Source organism: Aquarana catesbeiana, linkage group LG09 (assembly GCF_042186555.1).
Source record: "Aquarana catesbeiana isolate 2022-GZ linkage group LG09, ASM4218655v1, whole genome shotgun sequence".
Classification (NCBI taxonomy): Eukaryota; Metazoa; Chordata; class Amphibia; order Anura; family Ranidae; genus Aquarana; species Aquarana catesbeiana.
Window position 1 is genome coordinate 35,729,095 of NC_133332.1, and position 25,186 is coordinate 35,754,280.

The window sequence follows — 25,186 nt, forward strand, 5'->3', positions numbered from 1 at the left end:
CTGATTGCTAGCTAGGAGCTCTTTTTTCCCATAGTCGCCTCTAGGTACCTGTATATTTAGTGCCCAAAATGTCCCAAAAAAGGTGCCGTGTATGCTACTGTAGGGGGGGGGTTGCCAGAATGTTTAAGAAAAGTGGTTACACTGAATTTGACTGGCCAAATAAGCATAGTGCAGTAACCATCTATATCATTAAACAGCAACTGTTATTTTCAGGCTGCTGCCATTTATTCAAAGGGAAAATTTGATTGGTTGCCTCAGCTGACTAATCTTCACTGTCTTTTTCTGGGCCTTATTAATCAAACCTAATTGTGTACATTTTAAATTGCTTTTGTTATTGCTAAATGGTATATATAAATTCACTATTATTTTTCTTGCAGATCGAAAAAACGGGCTTGTTTTACAAGTTCGATTTTGGTGCCTGATGTCTGGAGATGAAGATGACAACTATAGCGGATATGAAGAGTTTGCGGCCAATGGGGATCTTTTTATAGCGTTGGATACATTTATGTCCACGTATGTTCCCCTGATGGTTGGTGCAAAGAAGATTACTGATGCCTGGAACAGCCGCAAGTCCAGCGCTGAAAAGCAAAAGTGGTATATGGAGCAAGAGTGTAAGACATGGTTCAAGGTCTACCTGGACTATATGAAAGAGACCTTAAAGCCTGGTAAGAAAAAAAAATTGATGAAATCCTAATTGTTATCTTCTAATAGGAGTGTACCTGCCATAAAATGAGAAGAGCTCCTGGGTGCAGACTGTGTCCTCCATAATGGTATTATTGCTAAGCTTCATAGCTTTAGAGATGCAGGTCCAGATCTCATGGCTCTGTAGGGAGATGACATATGCTATTTACAGGTCTTCTCTACCACCAGACCTCAGAAAGCTTCCATTATTCCTCAATAATCTACCTCACATTATGATTGGTATTAAGGAGGCCCATTACAATGCATTCTAGGGGAAAATAAGAAGTACAAAAGAAGGGTAGCCATGGAAAGAATACCATAGTTGACATGTGTCCCCTTAAAATAAACCATTAAAGTTCACCTTGAGCTAAGTTGCCACAACTGCTATGTTTACATGGCATCTCCAGCGTCTCTCCAGATGGGCCTGGCCGCATGCTAAACTATGGAATAGGATGACCCACCTATCTATCCATTCACACTGTATCCAATCAGGCAGGTATCCAACCCGTGGCCCGTGGGCTCCATGCAGCCCGGGTCCATCTGGGGGGGATGCCATGCAAACATCCAGATGCGCAAACTAAGCATAGTTCTGTCCAACTAACCTTTGCCTAATCTAACGTGAAATCAACAAACCTCAAACATAGTGCACAAACTCCCTTGAAGTCAAAAAGAACCAAATCTTATAATTTTGTCTGGCCTCTTTGTACATTGTACATTCTTGGCACTGTACCTTGGTGCTGGGATGAATCAACTCCTACACATACATGGAAAATTGTAGAAGGGAAGTTGGGACTTTAAATGAAGCGCTTGGGTAGTGGAGATCAAAAAATCATATTTAAATTGCATTATGAAATGTTTATTGGTTATGATAAATAATGTAGCTGGGGCATCAAAGACATAGCTCGATGCGTTTTGTGGGTGTTTCCCCACTCATCAGGAGCTGATGCGACCAAAATTCCTATGAAGAGCATATAAAAGATATAATGAACCATATTGTCCATATAAAGAAGTAAAAAATGTAAATAAATGAACATTTTATATATATATAGGGATGATTTGATCAAACACACTCACCAACTCAGACAGCAAGTGTGGTGCATGGTGGTGGGCGTAGGGCGGGCCAAGGAACATAACCTCTCCACGGGAGCCGAGGCGGCATAAGTATAGATGCACACTCGGGCAGGGTGAGAAGATAGGGCAGAGTCTATCCATGGGCAGGGATATGTTGCAGTAGGAGCAAGCTTATCTGAGAACAAAGTTTTATATTAAAGTGGTGTTCCACCCTAAAAAAAAATCCATGACTGTGCCTAAAAAAAAATAAAAAAAAACATTTTGAATTTTTTTTTTTTTACTTGCCTCTAAATGCCTGTTTCTTGGGGGTCCCTCGTAGTCTGCCTCTTCCAGTGCCTGGGCTGGTGACATCACTTCCCCCTCAGCACAGGAAGGACTCGGCTCTGCTCCCTCCCTCTTGTCAATCATCTGGGACCCATTACAGGTCCCAGGTGACTGAGCGGCCAATCACAGAGCGCGACGCCGCTCGCGCATGCACAGTGGGTGCCAGGCTGTGAAGCCACAGCCCGGCGCCCACAGTTGCAATGCCGGCCCTGGGAGACAAGCGGGGCTTCAATCCCCCGCATCGCTGGACCCTGGGACAGGTAAGTGTCCAATTAAAAGTCAGCAGCTGCAGTATTTGTAGCTGCTGACTTTTAATTTTTTTTTTTTTTCATGGGTCCTCCTCTTTAAGTGTGTATATAGTTAACAATGGTATATCGTATATGATAGAATAGTAGAAAATGAACCCAGTGAGCTCCAAAGGGGATGATGATGTGAATAAATAAATGAGTGTGTATATTAGGAGATCTAAATATAAAGGTGAGTAATAATAGAATAAATGTGGAGTGACCAGGGAAAGGTAAGGTGTGAGAGCGACTTGTGCATAAAGAATTGCAGGTGAGAGGAAGTGAAAAGAAAGGACAAGATCACCAAGAAATGAACACCTGAACCAAAAAGAGAGTAAAACGAAACAAAAAAGGAAAAAGGAGAGGAGGTAGAAAACACCAAACCTACCCGAATGTAGCATCTTGAGGCACCCCCAGCCAAACGTGTAATGCAGGGCTGGTGTGCAGTAACCCCCGAGAGAGACTGGCCGTATCCACAGCCAGCTTCAAGGGGGGGGTATAAATATGCCACCAACGCCACGTGGGTGACACAAAGAAGGCCGCACCTGAACCGAGTCTACACTCAGTAGTCGGTGCGGAGGAGCTCCTCCATGGGGACACCGAGATGTGTTCACTAGACGTCGGCGCTGTGACGCCAGAAACTGACGTCACATGCATACGCATGCGCAGAGGGGCGTCCGCCCAACTCTCCCGATCATAGAGTGAAGGGGGAGGAGGGGAGGACCCACTGGCGCATCGCGGCTCCCACAGAAAGGAGAACCCAGCAACGCCCAAACTCCTGACCACCACACACAAACACGAACATTGGCCAAGTGGAGAGTGTGCCTGGGATACCTATAAAAGGGAGAGCCATGTGGGGCAAAAAAATCTGTAACAGAGATGCTGCCTATAAAAAGATTGAAAAAATAAAAATATTGATAAACAATAACATGTCCGTAGCTGCACTAGGAAAAAATCTATACATAAAGACAATATCTTATACATGATGGTACCCTATAAGGGGCAAACCTCACACAGGGAGGGTAGGGGAACACTACCAATCCCATTTCACCAATTGCTTCCATCCTGGTAATATATGAAAATATGGGGGGAGTTTTGGGACTTTAAATGAGGCACAGATAAGTGCCTCCATCCCGGTATTGGGTAATTGTAGAAGGGAAGTTGGGACTTTAAATGAAGCGCTTGGGTAGTGGAGATCAAAAAATCATATTTAAATTGCATTATGAAATGTTTAATGGTTATGATAAATAACAAACAATAAAAAGAGTATTCATTTCATACACAGTAAAAAGTACATTAGTTTTATATATGTTTAAGAGGTGTACACGTAGCAAAGACATGATAAAAAGTATATACGTATAGCAGCATATGATCTGAGGTTAAAATGAAGAGGCATAGTATTACTAGCAACAACATGCCTGATACCGACAGGTATATTACATTTAATATATTACCAGGATGGAAGCAATTGGTGAAATGGGATTGGTAGTGTTCCCCTACCCTCCCTGTGTGAGGTTTGCCCCTTATAGGGTACCATCATGTATAGGATATTGTCTTTATGTATAGATTTTTTTCTAGTGCAGCTACAGACATGTTATTGTTTATCAATATTTTTATTTCTCAATCTTTATAGGCAGCATCTCTGTTACCGTTTTTTTTTTTTTGCCCCACATGGCTCTCCCTTTTATAGGTATCCCAGGCACACTCTCCACTTGGCCAATGTTCGTGTTTGTGTGTGGTGGTCAGGAGTTTGGGCGGTGCTGGGTTCTCCTTTCTGTGGGAGCTGCGATGCGCCAGTGGGTCCCCCCTCCTCCCCTTTTACTCTATGATCGGGAGAGTCGGGCGAACGCCCCTCTGCGCATCGCACCTACATTGTGCGTGTGACGTCAGTTTCTGGCGTCACAGTGCCGACGTCTAGCGAACACATCTCGGTGTCCCCATGGAGGAGCTCCTCCGCACCGACTGCTGAGTTTAGACTCGGTTCAGGTGCGACGGCTCCTCCTTTGTGTCACCCACGTGGCGTTGGCAGCATATTTATACCCCCCACTTGCAGCTGGCTGTGGATACGGCCAGTCTCTCTCGGGGGTTACTGCACACGTTTAGCTGGGGGTGCCTCAAGATGCTACATTCGGGTAGATTTGGTGTTTTCTACCTCCTCTCCTTTTTCCTTTTTTGTTTCGTTTTACTCTCTTTTTGGTTCAGGTGTTCATTTCTTGGTGATCTTGTCCTTTCTTTTCACTTCTTCTCACCTGCAATTCTTTATGCACAAGTCGCTCTCACACCTTACCTTTCCCTGGTCACTCCACATTTATTCTATTATTACTCACCTTTATATTTAGATCTCCTAATATACACACTCATTTATTTATTTACATCATCATCCCCTTTGGAGCTCACTGGGTTCATTTTCTACTATTCTATCATATACGATATACCATTGTTAACTATATACACACTTAATATAACACTTTGTTCTCAGATACTGCAACATATCCCTGCTCATGGATAGACTCTGCCCTATCTTCTCACCCTGCCCGAGTGTGCATCTATACTTATGCCGCCTCGGCTCCCGTGGAGAGGTTATGTCCCTTGGACTGCCCTACGCCCACCACCGTGCACCACACTTGCTGTCTGAGTTGGTGAGTGTGTTTAATCAAATCATCCCTATATATACGGTATATAAAATGTTCATTTATTTACATTTTTTTACTTCTTTATATGGACAATATGGTTCATTATATTTTTTATTTGCTCTTCATAGGAATTTTGGTCGCATCAGCTCCTGATGAGTGGGGAAACACCCACGAAATGCGTCAAGCTATGTCTTTGATGCCCCAGCTACATCTTATAAGAAACCATATTTACCTGTACCATCTGGTTTTTCTAATTATATTAATTTTCCCTACTTAGCAAATGCACATTTACCATGTGGATGCACCGGTCAGTATCAGGCATGTTGTTGCTAGTAATACTATGCCTCTTCATTTTAAGCTCAGATCATATGCTGCTATACGTATATACTTTTTATCATGTCTTTGCTACGTGTACACCTCTTATACATATATAAAACGAATGTACTTTTTCCTGTATATGAAATGAATACTCTTTTTATAGTTTATTATTTATCATAACCAATGAACATTTCATAATGCAATTTAAATTAAAATTTTAAATTAAATTTAAATTAAACATGGACATGTTGCAATATATATATTTTTTTTACTTTTTGTCATTGGAGCCTCCACTGTATGTCATCACTATGTAAAAGCTGACATGGTGAAAACAATTTTGGGGACCACTCTGAAAAGTCAAGAATATTATAAAGGATTCCAGGATTTTTTTCCCCACGCAGTGGGGCTCTACCTGCACTGCATGAGTTATTTGCTAATTTTTGTCCTGGGGTGAGGAGAGCAGAGATATACTTACCTAATCCACCAATCCTCTGGTCCCTACTGCTCCCCCACCCCCTGCACACTAGCAGTCTTCTCTGGTGACCCATCCTGATGTCATCATGCCAATAGACCGGCTCTGGATGTGAGGATGGCATGAATAGTCCACCACTGGACATAGAGGAATGCTGTTTTTCAGAGGATCGAAGGATCAGGTGAGTATAGTCTTTGAGTGCACCCCTGGACAAAACAAACAGTTGACTGCCCCGCTGCATGGGAAGAAAAATTTCCCGGAGTTCTGCTTTAAATCATTGTCTTTTTTTTTTTTAGTGCGTCCAGAAGTGAAAGTGTGGGGCCATCATCAATCAGAGGAGAAGACGAGACTTCATTGTTTGGCATATGGTTTTCACCCCCGAGCTGTGGATGTGAAGTGGGTGAAGAATGGGGAGGACCATCTTCCTTTAGATGAAATTAGTCCAATTCTCCCCCATCCTAATGGCACCTATCAGATCAGAGTGAGTGTGGAAGTGCCAACAAGGGAGGGAGACACTTACTCCTGTCATGTGCAGCACAGCAGTCTGGAGGATGTTCTTATTGTCACTCTGACAGAACAGGACATGCAAGGTACAGCACTTTTTTCAGATCTAAACATAGTGATTTGCAAACTTTTTGTGTCCAGCCAAAACTTTTTTTCTAAGGGCCGGTTCACATCTGTGTGGTGTGTTGTAGGTGCACTACTACTGACCTCTATAAAGCATGCATTTTGATGAAACCGTATCAAAGATGCAGCAATCAGGGCTTTTTTTAACGCACTGCACCCACAATGCACATGTGTGATTGGGGCCTTATGCCCCGTACACACGGTCGGACTTTCCAATGTAAAATGTGCGATCAGAGCTTGTTGATGGAAATTCCGACCATGTGTAGGCTCCATCGGACCGTTTCCATCGGAATTTCCATCACACAAAATTTGAGATCTGGTTCCCAAATTTTCTGACAACAAAATCCGTTCACGCAAATTACGATCGTGTGTACACAATTCCGACGCACAAAGTTCCACGCATGCTCGGAATCAAGCAGAAAAGCCGCAATGGCTATTGAACTTCATTTCTCGGCTCGTCTTATGTGTTGTAAGTCACCGCGTTCTTGACATTTGGAATTTCCGACCAACTTTGTGTGACCGTGTGTATGCAAGACAAGTTTGAGCCAACATCCGTCGGACAAAATCCATGGATTTTGTTGTCGCAATGTCTGATCAATGTCCGATCGTGTGTACGCAGCATTGCTCTCCAAGAGCTACACAGACAGAAATAAAAAAATTTCTTTAGTAAATTAGATACATACTAATGCCCCGTACACACGGTCGGATTTTCCGATGGACAATGTCCGATCGGAGCGTGTTGTCGGAAATTCCGACCGTGTGTGGGCGCCATCGGACATTTTCCATCGGATTTTCCGATACACAAAGTTGGACAGCAGGAGATAAAATTTTCCGACAACAAAATCCGATCGCGTCAATTCCGACCGTGTGTGGCCTGTTCCGACGCACAAAGTGCCACGCATGCTCAGAAGAAATTCCGACACGGGACAGCTCGTTCTGGTAAACTTAGCGTTCGTAATGGATACAGCACTTTCGTCACGCTGCAATGTTAAAAATGGTTTAATACAGCGCACTCTCTTCTTTATAATGTGACAAGAATTAAGTCGTTTTGCTGCTCATATTCACACACACTTCTCACAAAGTTTTATTTGTGTTTTTTAGTGGGATTCCCTCAATATATTGTTATTAGTTGTCACATCTGACAGTTTTATTTATTTATTTATTTATTTTTTGGATTTTCAGCCTTTTTTTTTCTTTAATGTTTGTATTTTTTCCAAGGCTGATCTTTGTTCAATGTTATTTTTATTTTTACTCCAGAATATTTTTGTGTGTGTTTTGTGTGTCAAGTTACCCCAACACCACTGATATCTTTTATTATTTAATCTCCAGGAGATTGTTTGTTGTTGGTGTGCCTTGTTCATTTCACATTGTATATTTGAAATGTACCTGAATCCTCACAAACAAGCTGTCATTTTTTAAGTAAAACACATAGGAGAGTATAATTCAAAACAAAAATCCTTTATTAAGGGATCAGAACCAAACAAAGAGGAAGGCAACACTGGATCAACATGAGAAATTAGTGAAGCCTGGGACCCCCACGGCAGACATCAATTCTTCAACATCAAAATTGGTGGCCTGAGGAGTCCATATCTAAGGGAGGGCAGTCTGGTCCGGGATTCACAGAGACTCGGATAGCAGCAGATGACATCAGTGTCCCCAGGCTGTGGTACCACAAGAGGCTGCATTTTTTGGCCGACCAGACTGAACCCAGGGCAATCACTGTCTGGTCTTCCTTCCACGCTTCCTTCCGGGCTGTGGCTGTGCAGTTGGAGATGTGGCAGGAGGAGGAGTAGGACCTGGAGGAGGAGGAGGAGGATTGGGAGGACCTGGAGGAGGACTGGGAGGACCTGGAGGAGAGGAGGAGGAGGAGGACCTGCAGGAGGAGGAGGAGGACCATCCCAAAGCTGTGTGTGAGGTGTAATTTGGCCCCTCATACCTTTCTCCAAAGCCTCTGATATGAGGGCCTCACACATGGCTTTTTGGCCCTCCTCCATCCTCTGCATTTTATATGCTATGAATGCAGCAATGTTCTCCTGCATGGTGTGTGGTGCTCCCAGGACCTCTGTAGCCCTCCAAAAGAATCTGATAGCCGCCTCCTCTAGGGTACTCCTCCTACTGCCACTTTCTGTTTTCAGGTGTGGTGGAGGGACCTTGATATCAGCCAGCCTGCTCGGCCCGCACACCTCCTGGCTGAGACTTCCCTGTGTATGAAAAAGGGACATGGTTGTAATGTTTTGCATAATCAATCACAATCCTAAATTAGTACTCCCAACTAACATCTAGTTACCATCATTGATTGGACAAGCAGAAATATTTAGAGGAATGCTATACCTGCCTCAATCTGGGCTCCTCCACATATGGCCTGGAAGGCCCAGGTTGGGCGTCAGAAGCCTCAGCCGGGGGGGAAGGAAGCGTGGAAGGAAGACTTGAGAGGGATGGCCTGGGTTCATTCTGGCCTGCCAGAAAGTGCAGCCTGTCGTAGTACCACATCCTGGGGACATAGATGTCATCTGCTGCTCCGGATCTCTGTGAATCCAGGACTTTCTTGCGCTCCCTCAGATATGTGCTCCTCAGGCCACCAATGAAAATCTTTAAATAAGTGATGTCTGCTGTGGGGATCACCTGCTTCACAATTTCACACAATTGCTCCAATGCTGCCTTCCTCTTTGCTTGGTTCTTGAAATGGGGGTGTGTAATCTCCCACAGACAGGGCAGCTCACTTAGCATATCAATGAATAGTGACATGAAGTCAGTATCTCTCATTAAGGTATTCATGTTCACTGCAAGACACAACACAAGACAAAGCCTAATGTCAGACAAAACTCTCCTAATCTTGTTACAATATAGGCCTCAATCTGAAAGCAGTATAGGCACAAGTTTGTCTCTTACCATCGTTCATACGATCGGCGCGTCCAATGCTCCTTCCTCCGCTCACAGATCGTACGTAATACGCACGCGTGTTACGCTTTATACACACTGCGCATGCGTGTAACTCCGCCTGCCCCTGACGTTCTTTCTAGTCTATTCCCCGCCGATTTTCGTTCGGCGCAGTGGGGGAAGAGCATGATGGCGGAGTTACAGCAGGTGCGTGATAATTATATCAACAAGGAGGAGGAGGAAAGCCCGGATCCAGGCACGTCCCGATCCAGAAGGAGACGTTTTAAGGCCACAAATATGTCGTTTGGGGAGATGTTGGAGATGGTCGACATCATGAAGAAGTCCGACTATGACGGAAAATATGGGCCTTACCCCCACCCCAACATCAGAAAGGCCAAGATCATGGCGAAAGTGGTCAGGAGTCTTGAGAGGAATTTCGGGGTACGAAGATCAAAAGATCAGCTCAGGAAGCGGTGGTCGGACCTGAAGTTGAGAGAGCCAGAGCAGTACCGAAAGATCCGGAGAGTGCTGCAAAAAAGTAAGTAGTTGTGCTGTGTACCTATTCTTTCTGTCTTTATTCCGTTCGTTCTGCTCCATATGCTTTTAGTAATTGTAACGTTTAAAAAGGTCAACTTTAATGTTCATGGGCCCATTATTCGTTCGTATCAAACATTTTTCTTTCGGCCTCTAGAACACCATTGCATTTTCACACATTTTTGGGGGCCTACTTGGATGCCAAATATTTGTTTGTGTAGATGGGTTTGTTACTAGAATGAAATGCCAACTAGATTGTGTGTAAGGAGAGGACACTGAGCAGCTGTTTTCACATCTGGACACTGGAGCACTAGTGTGGGACACAAGAACACCATTTTTACTAGGGGGGGCACACAGGTGCTCCAGTGTATACTATAGGGGGGCTACATCTGTGAAGCTTGTACTAAACAGGTAAAGTATTGCAGCTTGACAAAGGGCAATAAAAAATATACATCTTGGAACTCGGCTAAAATAGACAATTGTACCCCACTTCCAAGCAATGTTTCCTAGTTCTAGTTCTGCCATCAAATATCTGTGTGCTAATTATACCATTTTTGTTTTACATAGGGGAGAAAAGACTCGGAGGACACCCCTCATCCGAGGAGACCAGAGACCCCCCACCTCTGGAAGAAGGGGAAATACCAACACAAGAAGCTGAGCAGGAGGAAGAAGAAGATGTGGTGGAGATTGGCACCACAACAGGTGAGTGTCTGGCGACCACAGACTCAGGTAAAAGAGATGGATGGTGGCAGATTTTTGAGACCTTTTTTTTGTTCTCTATCTCTTTTTAGGTGATCGTGATCCAGAACGCTTTACATCTGAAAGTGCCCAGATACTGATCGGGGAGATCATGGGGTGTAATCTCCAATTGCAAAACATCCAGCAACAAATCAGTGATGTTATTAAAAAAAATAATAACATCATTGATGTTTTGGGGCGAATTTAAACCCCACAAAATCACCTGTTTTATCTTACTAAAATTTTTACAATGTTTAGAAAAGCCAAATTTGGAGGATGCACACAGTGTGCCAACATGTGCTATCTGCCATCACGGGAGATCAATGGACGCGTTTTGGGGGTGCAACCCCTTCCTCAATTATAAAGTCGCATTGAGGAAGGGCTTGCTCCCCCAAAACACGTCCCTTGATCCCCCCTGATGGCAGATAGCACATGTTAACATTCGTAAATTGGTGTGCATCTTCCAAATTTGGCTTTTCCAGGGGTGATTTCCCCCCATCTGAACGCTATATCAAACCCAGTTCCTAAATACTGATGTCTGATATAGCCTTCAGGTTTTACCATATGTGAACTTTGTAAGTTCAAGTTTTTTGGCTTTCTTGTTGGCTTTACACATGCCTGTTTTATCTGAAATGGACATTTCGATTTTTGATAATGCTACTGCAAACATTGTTATACAACAAACATGTTGGTTTGTTTTAAAAACCTTTTGTAAATGCACATGTGATTGTGCAGGTATAAAAAAGTGCCTTACTCAAGAATGTGTGGATTATTGTCTCAACACTACAACACTTTTGGGGTGATGTAATTGCTGTTTTATGCAAAAATGGGGGTTATTTCCTAAGGGCAATTACACTTTGCACTACAAGTGCAGGTTCAGTGCAGTTGCAAGTGCACTTGTAGTGAAATGTGTTTTTGCATTTAGGAAGTACCAGCCAACACTATTTTTTTTAAGGTTACCCAATCACGACATTTTCTGCACTCAACACATTTCTGTCAGGGTCAGCTAAAACAAACACAAGCAGTAAATGTCCACCAAGAATTTCTTTTGTTTGTTTTTTATTTGAAAAAGGTGTCACAGATTGTCTGACATATTGATAGCCCCCTACCCGCAAAGAACTCCAGGTAGCGTAACCGGACATCACGGGCATTCAGGGAGGGCAAGCCAGGACGGCCACTTTCAAGCGCCGTCAGTGTTGATGGATTTGGGATTCCGGCCTCAGGCCCAACTGAGCCAGCATAGTTGGCTGAATGTTTTCTTAAAAAATTATGGAGAACACAGCAGGCAAGTATTATATGGTTCAGTTTATACTCCGCCATATGGATGGGTGTCAGAAATAATCGGAACCGGCTGGCCAGGATTCCAAATGTGTTCTCCACCACTCTTCGGGCTCTGGCCAGCCAGTAATTAAAAACCCTCTGTTCCGGGGTGAGGGTCCTCATCGGGAATGGTCGCATCAGGTGGTCCCCCAGCGCAAATGCTTCATCAGCAACTAACACAAATGGGAGACCTTCAACATTGTCCTCTGGAGGTGGCAAGTCCAAGCTGCCACTCTGGAGACGCCTGTAGAACTCCGTCTGGGCGATCACTCCACCATCGGACATCCGGCCATTCTTCCCCACGTCCACATACAAGAACTCGTAATTAGCTGACACCACCGCCAACATCACTATACTATTAAACCCCTTGTAATTATAATAGTACGACCCCGAGTTGGGTGGTGGGACGATGTGGACATGTTTCCCATCAATTGCCCCTCCGCAGTTAGGAAAGTCCTACCGCTGGGCAAAGTGGGAGGCCACAGTCTGCCATTCCTGTGGCGTTGAAGGAAACTGTTGAGGAAAAAACAATAAACATTACTATTTTTTCACAGAAACATGGCAAGCAGATTATACACAAACATTATGGGGCAACCTCCAGATAGCATTTATTAAGGGGAATTTAACAACAACAAAGTATAAGGTACACCTATCATATTCCCCCTCCCCCCCTCTCATGGGCCATTTCTAACATCATAGGGGGGGAACTCTTGGACAGGTAACCCTCTTCACTTCATTGAGAGATGAATGCCTAAATACAGGGTATTACTTGGAACAGCCCCTCCTTAGTTACACTATTGACAGACCACTGGACAGGTAAGAAGTGTCTGAATACAAAGATATAAATACACATTGTACACATTTGAGGACATTTGGACATTCTGCTATTACCTATCAAGATAATAATAGGATACAAAAACTTTAAACAGTTCCATTGGAAAGTATACAGGCAGGCCCTTGCACTACATGCTTTGGGGAATTCATCCATAAATCTGAGCACAAAAGAGATGGGTATAGTGTGTATGGGTTTGGCAAAGTCAGCAGATAGATGATTGAGGATAGAGAATTGGGATCAGCTGACTTAGCAGTTGGGGGGAGGGAGGGTTACCAAAAATTTGGGGACACCACAAAAAAAGCCTCTGGCACTCTGCCTGAATTTAAAGCTAAAATAACATTAACAAACATTTTAGGGGGTGTTTGGGGTAAAGCACTACTATGGAGCTGATAAAATACATTGTTAAGTGACTACATGAGGTGAATATAGGGCAGGAGACACCATGCTGGAGAGGTTATTGAAGGGCAAATATGTATGAAGGACATAAAATAATAATTACATAAAAATCCAGCATGCATGAGAACAAAGGGGACATTCACAGCATATTACAATCATGGTAATTAGGGAATGAGGAAAGAAATACAATATATTAGCAAACATTCAATACAATAAAATGTGATATAAAAGGAAAAAAATCTTACCTTCATATACTCCTTCTTCAGGACCTGTATGATGGCAGAACAGGTCTCTGGGATAATGATCCCCAGAGCCTGGGGGGAGATGCCTGTCGAGAACTTGAGGTCCTGCAGGCTTCTCCCTGTGGCCAAATACCGCAAGGTAGCGACCAACCTCTGCTCCGAAGTGATGGCTTGCCTCATGCAGGTATCCTGCCTGCTAATATAGGGGGTCAGCGAAGCCAACAAACGGTTAAACACGGGGTCCGTCATCCTGAGAAAGTTCCTGAAATCATCAGGATTATTCTCACGGATCTCACGGAGCAAAGGCATATGACAGAACTGGTCACGCTGAAGCAACCAATTCTTGGTCCATGAACTCCTCCCCACCCTGTTCATGGACTGGACTTGTGTCAAGGTCAGGACCCCAACACCAAGCCCCCGCACAGCACGAACTCTACGAGGAGTACGCATACGAAACATGGCTAGAAAACGGTCGGCTGCTCAGAACGAAGTAACAGAACGCACTGAAGAAGAGGCCTGTGAAGAGCGACCTGAAAACCAGTAACGAACGAACAAGAATACAATGACTCCTTAAAGTCACGCGGAACTTGCTTGCACGCACTGAAGAGCAGATACAAACCCACAAGCACAAACTGAACGGCAGAAAACGATCTGAAAGCCAGTCTGAGTCTGAAAAAGCGCGAATCGTCTCTCACCAAACTTTTACTAACACGAGATTAGCAAAAGTAGCCCAAAGGGTGCCGCGCTTGGTTCTGAACCGGACTTTTCTAGTCTCGTCGTACGTGGTGTACGTGACCGCGTGGTTGGCGATCGGAAATTCCGACAACTTTGTGCGACCGTGTGTAGGCAAAACAAGTTTGAGCCAACATCCGTCGGAAAAAATCCTAGGATTTTGTTGTCGGAATGTCCGATCAATGTCCGACCGTGTGTACGGGGCATAAGACTGCAGTCATTTTTTATTTCTCTGTCTCTGCTTTCTACTGCAGATTGTCCTTTACTTTCTGTCTGTTGAAGCTGTTGTCAGTAGGACAGGAAGTGAGAGTAATTATTTTTAAAATGGAGCCATTGATGGAATGGAAAATCCAATAGGATATCTAATCCTATGGCAGTCTATCCAAAGCTAGAAAAAGGTTTTGCCATTGCATAGACACATTAACCACTTGACCACTGGGCACTTAAACCCCCTCCCTAACCAGACCAATTTTCAGCTTTCGGTGCTCTCACATTTTGAATGACAATTACTCAGTCATGCAACACTGTACCCATATGAAATTTTCGTCATTTTGTTCACACAAATAGAGCTTTCTTTTGGTGGTATTTGATCACCTCTGGGTTTTTTATTTTCTGTGCTATAAATAAAAAAAGACCAAAAATTTTGTAAAAAAATGAATTTTTCTTCATTTGTATTATAAAATTTTGCAAATAAGTAATTTTTCTTCATAAATTTGGGCCAAAATTTATACTGCTACATATCTTTGGTAAAAATAACCCAAATTAGTTGATATTATTTAGTCTGTGTGAAAGTTATAGAGTCTACAAGCTATGGTGCCAATCACTGAAAATTGATCACATCTGATCACACCTGATGTACTGAGGCCTATCTCATTTCTTGAGACCCTAACAAGCCAAGAAAGTACAAATACCCACAAAATGACCCCTTTTTGGAAAGTAGACATTCCAAGGTATTTAGTAAGAGGCATGGTGACTTTTTTGAAGTTGTTATTTTTTCCCACAATTCTTTGCAAAATGAAGATTTTTTTAATTTTTATTTCACACCAAATTGTCATCATAACAGGTTATTTCTCTCACATGGCATGTACATTACACAAATGACACCCCAAAATTTATTCTGCTACTCCACCTGAGTGTGGGGACACCACATGTGTGAGACTTTTACACAACCTGGCCACATACAGAGGCGCAACATTGAAGTAGCACATTCAGGCGTTCTAGGAGCATAAATTACACATCTAATCTCTCAACCACCTATTACACTTTTGAAGGCCCTGGAGCACCAGGACAATGGAAATGCCCACAAAGTGACCCCATTTTGGAAAGCAAACACCCCAACATATAATCTATGAGGCATAATGAGTCTTTTTAATGGATCATTTTTTTCCAGAAGTTTTTGGAAAATGTGGAAAAAAATGAAAACGTATTTTTTTTACACAGTTGTCCATTTCTAAGATATTTCCAACACATAGCATGTACATATCAAAAATGACACCCCAAATATATTCTGATACTCCTCCTGAGTATGGTGATACCACATGTGTGAGACTTTTACACAGGCTGGCCACATACAGAGGCCCAACATTGAAGTAGCACATTCAGGCGTTCTAGGAGCATAAATTACACATCTAATTTCCTTATAATCTATCACATTTTTGAAGGCCCTTCATATTTCTAACACATAGCATGAACATACCAAGAATTACACCCTAAAATACATTCTGCTGAGCAAAGGGTAAACGAAAGATTATCTGTGGTTTTAGTAGTGCAGTTGTCCACAGGAGGAGAGCCCTGATCCAGGCAGCAGGCAGGGACATGGTCAGCGACAGTGAATGGAATAGTTCAGGCAGCAGGCAAGAATATTGTCCATAGTACAGGTAGGGATACTGTCCTTATACAGTCCAGGGTCAGTGCAAGTAGAGACATTGCCAGCAGTGCCAAAATATTGGTCCTGGTAGTAAGCAGGAACATAGTCCAAGTAGCAGGCCAGGAAAGAATGAGGACAGGGGTAGAGGCTTCTCCCACCCAAATCTCTTTGAAGCCTCCGAGTCTCCAGACTCTAAATCTGGGAATGAGAAAACTAAAAAATTATTTTTCTTCATCCGGAAAAACATTTCTGGAGCCCCTCACATATGTGAGACCCCTGTGTTGCCACTAGCATAGCAGGGTAAATGATCAGTCCAAGAGGCAGGCAAAAAACGTGGTCAAACGGTCCAGGGTCAGTTTCGGAGAAGGCAGAGGTAGGTACAGTTTTAGTGTTGGGCAGAAGCTTGGTCGTATAACAGGCCAGGGTCGGTTCCAGACAAGGCTGAGGTAAGTCAGGTTCAGTGCAGTGGCATGAGGGGTGTGGAGGAAAATGACAGGAAATGAGAATTATGTTTACCATACTTCCCTAATAATGTAGAGAAGTATGGTAACGGCGCAAACATTCACCTATACAGAGGCCTGGTTGGGAAGGACAATCGGGACAATAATACATGGTGTCTCTTCTAATTCCTCTTCTGGAGCACACCCGGCATTTCTTCTGATGTCTGTGGCCTGTTTCACGGGAGGGGGATTTTGTCAGGAAAGTGGCATTCGTGGAGTCTGCTCACGGAATCAGAGCGAAAATTGGTGATTTGTGGTTTTGTGATCATTGTGAAGAAATTCTATTGAAGTAAGTATGGTGGCTTGGGCTGGAAAGATCTGTATATGGGTACAGTGTACTTTGGGTTAATTTGTATGTTTTAAAGGTTATACAGTATAATGGTTTTGTGTGATTTAATGTTTATATGTTTTATTTTTATGGTCAGTTCAGCAAGCAGCCACATTTCCATCAGTGTGTTGCCTTTCCTGTTCAACAGAAGTTGATTATTAGATCGACTTCTGTTGAAGGCACATGCTGGAAACCTGAAACAAAGTGACTGTTTTGTTGCGTGAGAGGTGCTCCTAGTGGGGTAGAAACCAATGCAAGAATAAACGGGAGGCAACTGCATGCATTATTTTTACATGTGGTCATCTGCACCTACTGCTTTCTCTCTGGTGAGCCTACCAGTGAGGTCCACCCCATTCAGCTTCCTGTGACTGGGTGGACAGCACTGCTGCACTGCTACTGATTTCAAAGCAGCGTTGTCACCATCATCTAGGCCAGTGTTTCTCAACCTTTTTTTCAGTCAAGGCACCCTTTAAAATTATGGACAACATTGAGGCACCCCATTCTAAAATGTAAAAACTATTCTAATGCCCCGTACACACGGTCGGATTTTCCGATGGACAATGTCCGATCGGAGCGTGTTGTCGGAAATTCCGACCGTGTGTGGGCGCCATCGGACATTTTCCATCGGATTTTCCGACACACAAAGTTGGACAGCAGGAGATAAAATTTTCCGACAACAAAATCCGATCGCGTCAATTCCGACCGTGTGTGGCCTGTTCCGACGCACAAAGTGCCACGCATGCTCAGAAGAAATTCCGACACGGGACAGCTTGTTCTGGTAAACTTAGCATTCGCAATGGATACAGCACTTTCGTCACGCTGCAATGTTCAAAATGGTTTAATACAGCGCACTCTCTTCTTCTTTATAATGTGACAAGAATTAAGTCGTTTTGATGCTCATATTCACACACACTTCTCACAAACTTTTCTTTGTGTTTTTTTAGTGGGATTCCCTCAATATATTGTTATTAGTTGTCACATCTGACAGTTTTATATTTTTTATGTTTTTTTTTTTTGGATTTTAAGCCTTTTTTTTTCTTTAATGTTTGGATTTTTTCCAAGGCTGATCTTTGTTCAATGTTATTTTTATTTTTACTCCAGAATATTTTTGTGTGTGTTTTGTGTGTCAAGTTACCCCAACACCATTATTATCTTTTATTATTTAATCTCCAGGAGATTTTTTGTTGTTGGTGTCCCTTGTTCATTTCACATTGTATATTTGAAATGTACCTGAATCCTCACAAACAAACTGTCATTTTTGAAGGAAAACACATAGGAGAGTATAATTCAAAACAAAAATCCTTTATTAAGGGATCAGAACCAAACAAAGAGGAAGGCAACACTGGATCAACAGCAGAAATTAGTGAAGCCTGGGACCCCCACGGCAGACATCAATTCTTCAACATCAAAATTGGTGGCCTGAGGAGTCCATATCTAAGGTAGGGCAGTCTGGTCCGGGATTCACAGAGACTCGGATAGCAGCAGATGACGTCTGTGTCCCCAGGCTGTGGTACCACAAGAGGCTGCATTTTTTGGCCGACCAGACTGAACCCAGGGCAATCACTGTCTAGTCTTCCTTCCACGCTTCCTTCAGGGCTGTGGCTGTGCAGTTGGAGATGTGGCAGGAGGAAGAGTAGGACCTGGAGGAGGAGGAGGACTGGGGGGACCTGGAGGAGGACTGGGAGGACCTGGAGGAGGACTGGGAGGACCTGGAGGAGAGAGAGGAGGAGGAGGAGGACCATCCCAAAGCTGTGTGTGAGGTGTAATTTGGCCCCTCATACCTTTCTCCAGAGCCTCTGATATGAGAGCCTGACACATGGCTTTTTGGCCCTCCTCCATCCTCTGCATTTTATATGCTATGAATGCAGCAATGTTCTCCTGCCTGGTGTGGGGTGCTCCCAGGACCTCTGTAGCCCTCCAAAAGAATCTGATAGCAGCCTCCTCTAGGGCACTCGTCCTACTGCCACTTTCTCTTTTCAGGGGGGGTGGAGGGACCTGCAGATCAGCCAGCCGGCTCGGCCCGGCCACCTCCTGGCTGAGACTTCCCTGTGTATGAAAAAGGGACATAGTTGTAATGTTTTGTATCATCAATCACAATCCTAAATTAGTACTCCCAACTAACATTTAGTTAACATCATTGATTGGACAAGCAGAAATATTTAGAGGAATGCTATACCTGGCTCAATCTGGGCTCCTCCACATGCGGCATGGAAGGCCCAGGTTGGGCGTCAGAAGCCTCAGCCAGGGGGGAAGGAAGCGTGGAAGGAAGACTGGAGAGGGATGGCCTGGGTTCAGTCTGGCCTGCCAGAAAGTGCAGCCTGTCGTAGTACAACATCCTGGGGACATAGATGTCATCTGCTGCTCCGTATCTCTGTGAATCCAGGACTTTCTTGCGCTCCCTCAGATATGTGCTCCTCAGGCAACCAATTAATATCTTTAAATAAGTGATGTCTGCCATGGGGATCACCTGCTTCACAATTTCACACAATTGCTCCAGTGCTGCCTTCCTCTTTGCTTGGTTCTTGAAATGGGGGTGGGTAATCTCCCACAGACAGGGCAGCTCACTTAGCATATCAATGAATAGTGACATGAAGTCAGTATCTCTCATTAAGATATCCATGTTCACTGCAAGACACAACACAAGACAAAGCCTAATGTCAGACAAAACTCTCCTAATCTTGTTACAATATAGGCCTCAATCTAGAAGCAGTATAGGCACAAGTTTGTCTCTTACCTTCGTTCTTACGATCGGCGCGTCCAATGCTCCTTCCTCCGCTCACAGATCATACGTAATACGCACGCGTTTTACGCTTTATACACACTGCGCATGCGTGTAACTCCGCCCGCCCCTGACATTCTTTCTAGTGTATTCCCCACCCCTTTTCGTTTGGCGCAGTGGGTGAAGAGCATGATGGCAGAGTTACAGCAGGTGCATGCTAATTCTAGCAACGAGGAGGAGGAGGAGGAAAGCCCGGATCCAGGCACATCCCGATCCAGAAGGAGACGTTTTAAGGCCACAAATATGTCGTTTGGGGAGATGTTGGAGATGGTAGACATCATGAGGAAGTCCGACTATGACGGAAAATATGGGCCTTACCCCCACCCCAACATCCGAAAGGCCAAAATCATTGGTAAAGTGGTCCGGAGTCTGGAGAGGAATTTCGGGGTACGAAGATCTAAAGATCAGCTCAGGAAGCGGTGGTCGGACCTGAAGTTGAGAGAGCCAGAGCAGTACCGAAAGATCCGGAGAGTGCTGCAAAAAAGTAAGTAGTTGTGCTGTGTTCCTATTCTTTCTGTCTTTATTACGTTCGTTCTGCTCCATATGCTTTTATTAATTGTAACGTTTAAAAGGGCAACTTTAATGTTCATGGGCCCAGTATTCGTTCGTATCAAACATTTTTATTTCGGCCTCTAGAACACCATTGTTTAGGCCATATGCATTTTCACACATTTTTTGGGGCCTACTTGGATGCCAAATATTTGTTTGTGTAGATGGGTTTGTTACTAGAATGAAATGACAACTAGATTCTGTGTAAGGAGAGGACACAGAGCAGCTGTTTTCACATCTGGACACTGGAGCACTAGTGTGGGACCCCAGAACACCATTTTTATTAGGGGGGGCACACAGGTGCTCCAGTGTATACTATAGGGGGGTCTCCATCTGTGAAGATTGTACCAAACAGGTAAAGTATTGCAGCTTGACAAAGGGCAATAAAAAAAATATACATCTTGGAACTCGGCTAAAATAGACAATTGTACCCCACTTCCAAGCAATGTTTCCTATTTCTAGTTCTGCCATCAAATATCTGTGTGCTAATTATACCATTTTTGTTTTACATAGGGGAGAAAAGACTCGGAGGACAGCCCTCATCTGAGGAGACCACAGACCCCCCACCTATGGAAGAAGGTGAAATACCCCCAAACGAAGAAGAAGAGCAGGAGGAAGAAGAAGACGTGGTGGAGATTGGCACCACAACAGGTGAGTGTCTGCGACCACAGGCTCAGGTAAACGAGATGGATGGTGGCAGATTTTTGAGACTTTTTTTTGTTCTTTATCTCTTTTTAGGTGATCGTGATGTGAGGGATCCTGAACGCTTTACTTCAGAAAGTGCCCAGATACTGATCGGGGAGATCATGGGGTGTAATCTCCAATTGCAAAACATCCAGAAACAAATCAGTGATGTTATTAAAAAAATAATAACATCATTGATGTTTTGGGGCGAATTTAAACCCCACAAAATCACCTGTTTTATTGTGGTCCAATCTTCCAAAAATTTTTAAAATGTTTAGAAAAGCCAAATTTGGAGGATGCACACAGTGTGCCAACATGTGCTATCTGCCATCACGGGAGATCAATGGACGCGTTTTGGGGGTGCAACACCTTCCTCAATTATAAAGTAGCGGTGAGGAAGGGCTTTCTCCCCCAAAACACGTCCCTTGATCCCCCATGATGGCAGATAGCACATGTTGACATTCGTAAATTGGTGTACATCTTCCAAATTTGGCTTTTCCAGGGGTGATTTCCCCCCATCTGAACGCTATATCAAACCCAGTTCCTAAATACTGATGTCTGATATAGCCTTCAGGTTTTACCTAATGTGAACTTTGTAAGTTCAAGTTTTTTGGCTTTCTTGTTGGTTTTACACAGGCCTGTTTTATCTGAAATGGACATTTCGAGTTTTGATAATGCTACTGCAAAAATTGTTATACAACAAACATGTTGGTTTGTTTTAAAAACCTTTCGTAAATGCACATGTGATTGTGCAGGTATAAAAAAGTGCCTTACTCAAGAATGTGTGGATTATTGTCTCAACACTACAACACTTTTGGGGTGATGTAATTGCTGTTTTATGCAAAAATGGGGGTTATTTCCTAAGAGAAAATCCACTTTGCACTATAAGTGCAGGTTCAGTGCAGTTGCAAGTGCACTTGTAGTGAAATGTGTTTTTGCATTTAGGAAGTACCAGCCAACAGTGTTTTTTATAAGGTTACCCAATCACGCCATTTTCTGCACTCCACACATTTCTGTCAGGGTCAGCTAAAACAAACACAAGCAGTAAATGGCCACAAAGAATTTCTTTTGGTTGTTTTTTATTTGAAAAAGGTGTCACAGATTGTCTGGCATATTGATAGCCCCCCTACCGGCAAAGAACTCCAGGTATCGTAACCGGACATCACGGGTACTCAGAGAGGGCAAGCCAGGACGGCCGCTTTCAAGCGCCGTCAGTGTTGATGGATTTGGGATTCCGGCCTCAGGCCCAACTGAGCCAGCATAGTTGGCTGAATGTTTTCGTAGAAAATTATGGAGAACACAGCAGGCAAGTATTTTATGGTTCAGTTTATACTCCGCCATATGGATGGGTGTCAGAAATAATCGGAACCGGCTGGCCAGGATTCCAAATGTGTTCTCCACCACTCTTCGGGCTCTGGCCAGCTGGTAATTAAAAACCCTCTGTTCCGGGGTGAGGGTCCTCATCGGGAATGGTCGCATCAGGTGGTCCCCCAGCGCAAACGCTTCATCAGCAACGAACACAAATGGGAGACCTTCAACATTGTCCTCTGGAGGTGGCAAGTCCAAGCTGCCATTCTGGAGACGCCTGTAGAACTCCGTCTGGGCGATCACTCCACCATCGGACATCCGGCCATTCTTCCCCACGTCCACATACAAGAACTCGTAATTAGCCGACACCACCGCCAACATCACTATACTATTAAACCCCTTGTAATTATAATAGTACGACCCCGAGTTGGGTGGTGGGACGATGTGGACGTGTTTCCCATCAATTGCCCCTCCGCAGTTAGGAAAGTCCCACCGCTGGGCAAAGTGGGAGGCCACAGTCTGCCATTCCTGTGGCGTGGAAGGAAACTGTTGAGGAAAGAACAATAAACATTACTATTTTTTCACAGAAACATGGCAAGCAGATTAGACACAAACATTATGGGGCAACCTCCAGATAGCATTTATTAAGGGGAATTTAACAACAACAAAGTATAAGGTACACCTATCATATTCCCCCTCCCCCCTCTCTCATGGGCCATTTCTAACATTATAGGGGGGGAACTCTTGGACAGGTAACCCTCTTCACTTCATTTAGAGATGAATGCCTAAATAATGGGTATTACTTGGAACAGCCCCTCCTTAGTTACACTATTGGCAGCCCACTGGACAGGTAAGAAGTGTCATAATACAAAGATATAAATACACACTGTACACATTTGAGCACATTTGGACATTCTGCTATTACCTATCAAGATCATAATAGGATACAAGAACTTTAAACAGTACCATTGGAAAGTATACAGGCAGGCCCTTGCACTACATGCTTTGGGGAATTCATCCATAAATCTGAGCACTAAAGAGATGGGTATAGTGTGTATGGGTTTGGCAAAGTCAGCAGATAGATGATTGAGGATAGATAGAGAATTGGGATCAGCTGACTTAGTAGTTGGGGGAGGGAGGGTTACAAAAAATTTGGGGACACCACAAAAAAAAGCCTCTGGCCCTCTGCCTGAATTTAAATCAAAAATAACATTTCCAAACATTTTAGGGGGTGTTTGGGGTAAAGCACTACTATGGAGCTGAAAAAATACATTGTTAAGTGACTACATGAGGTGAATATAGGGCCAGGAGACACCATGCTGGGGAGGTTATTGAAGGGCAAATATGTATGAAGGACCTAAAATAATAATTATATAAAAATCCAGCATGCATGAGAACAAAGGGGACATTCACAGCATATTACAATCATGGTAATTAGGGAATGAGGAAAGAAATACAATATATTAGCAAACATTCAATACCATAAAATGTGATATAAAAGGATAAAAATCTTACTTTCATATACTCCTTCTGCAGGACCTGGATGATGGCAGAACAGGTCTCTGGGATAATGATCCCCAGAGCCTGGGGGGAGATACCTGTCGAGAACTTGAGGTCCTGCAGGCTTCTCCCTGTGGCCAAATACCGCAAGGTAGCGACCAACCTCTGCTCCGGAGTGATGGCTTGCCTCATGCAGGTATCCTGCCTGCTAATATAGGGGGTCAGCGAAGCCAACAAACGGTGAAACGCGTGGGTCCGTCATCCTGAGAAAGTTCCTGAAATCATCAGGATTATTCTCACGGATCTCACGGAGCAAAGGCATATGACAGAACTGGTCACGCTGAAGCAACCAATTCTTGGTCCATGAACTCCTCCCCACCCTGTTCATGGACTGGACTTGTGCCAAGGTCAGGACCCCAACACCAAGCCCCCGCACAGCACGAACTCTACGAGGAGTACGCATACGAAACATGGCTAGAAAATGGTCGGCTGCTCAGAACGAAGTAACAGAACGCACTGAAGAAGAGCAAGGCCTGTGAAGAGCGACCTGAAAACCAGTAACGAACGAACAAGAATACAGTGACTAAAGTCACGCGGAACTTGCTTGCACGCACTGAAGAGCAGATACAAACCCACAAGCACAAACTGAATGGCAGAAAATGATCTGAAAGCCACGAGTCTGAAAAAGCGCGAGTCGTCTCTCACCAAACTTTTACTAACACGAGATTAGCAAAAGGAGCCCAAAGGGTGCCGCGCTTGGTTCTGAACCGGCCTTTTCTAGTCTCGTCGTACGTGGTGTACGTGACCGCGTGGTTGTCGATCGGAAATTCCGACAACTTTGTGCGACCGTGTGTAGGCAAAACAAGTTTGAGCCAACATCCGTCGGAAAAAATCAGAGGATTTTGTTGTCGGAATGTCCGAACAAAGTCCGACCGTGTGTACGGGGCATAATAGCTTTTAATGCAGCAATAACAATACATGTAGAACAACGTTAGAGGTGATTTATCCTTCCATAGCGAATACACTTTTGCAAACTGGCACTGACTCGTATTCCAGTGTTTCTTTTCTCCCTCCGTTTTTCTACATCACCCAGCTAATGAGAACCCAAAGCTGATAGAGAGAGGCAAGAAAGAGTCAAACAAGGATGATATGCAGGCAAATGGCATTCTCCTTAGGGAGATGGGAGCTTGTTGTCGGAAATTCCGACCGTGTGTAGGCTCCATCGGACATTTTCCATCGGAATTTACTCCACACAAAATTTTAGAGCTGGTTTTCAAATTTTCCCACAACAAAATCCGTTGTTGTAAATTCCGATCGTGTATACACAATTTCACGCATTCTCGGAATCAAGCAGAAGAGCCGCACTGGCTATTGAACTTCATTTTTCTCGGCTCATCGTACGTGTTGTACGTCACCGCGTTCTTGACGTTCGGAATTTCCGACAAGATTTGTGTGACCGTGTGTATGCAAGACAAGTTTGAGCCAACATCCGTCAGAAAAAACATGGATTTTGTTGTCGGAACATCCTATCGTGTGTGCAGGGCATTAGAAGGCAGGTTTCATCCACCCACCGGCTTGTATACAATT

At 43.9% G+C, this 25,186-nt stretch overlaps 1 protein-coding gene across 1 annotated transcript in view; it reads left to right on the top strand.

Moving 5' to 3' along the window:
- The window catches only part of LOC141107512 (putative HLA class I histocompatibility antigen, alpha chain H), a 61,952-nt gene that overhangs the window by 24,652 nt on the left and 12,114 nt on the right, over nucleotides 1–25,186 (top strand). Inside the window, exons 3-4 of the mRNA XM_073598290.1 lie at nucleotides 378–665; nucleotides 6,080–6,373. Coding sequence (XP_073454391.1) covers nucleotides 378–665; nucleotides 6,080–6,373 — 582 coding nt within the window. The remainder of the gene's footprint in view (nucleotides 1–377; nucleotides 666–6,079; nucleotides 6,374–25,186) is intronic.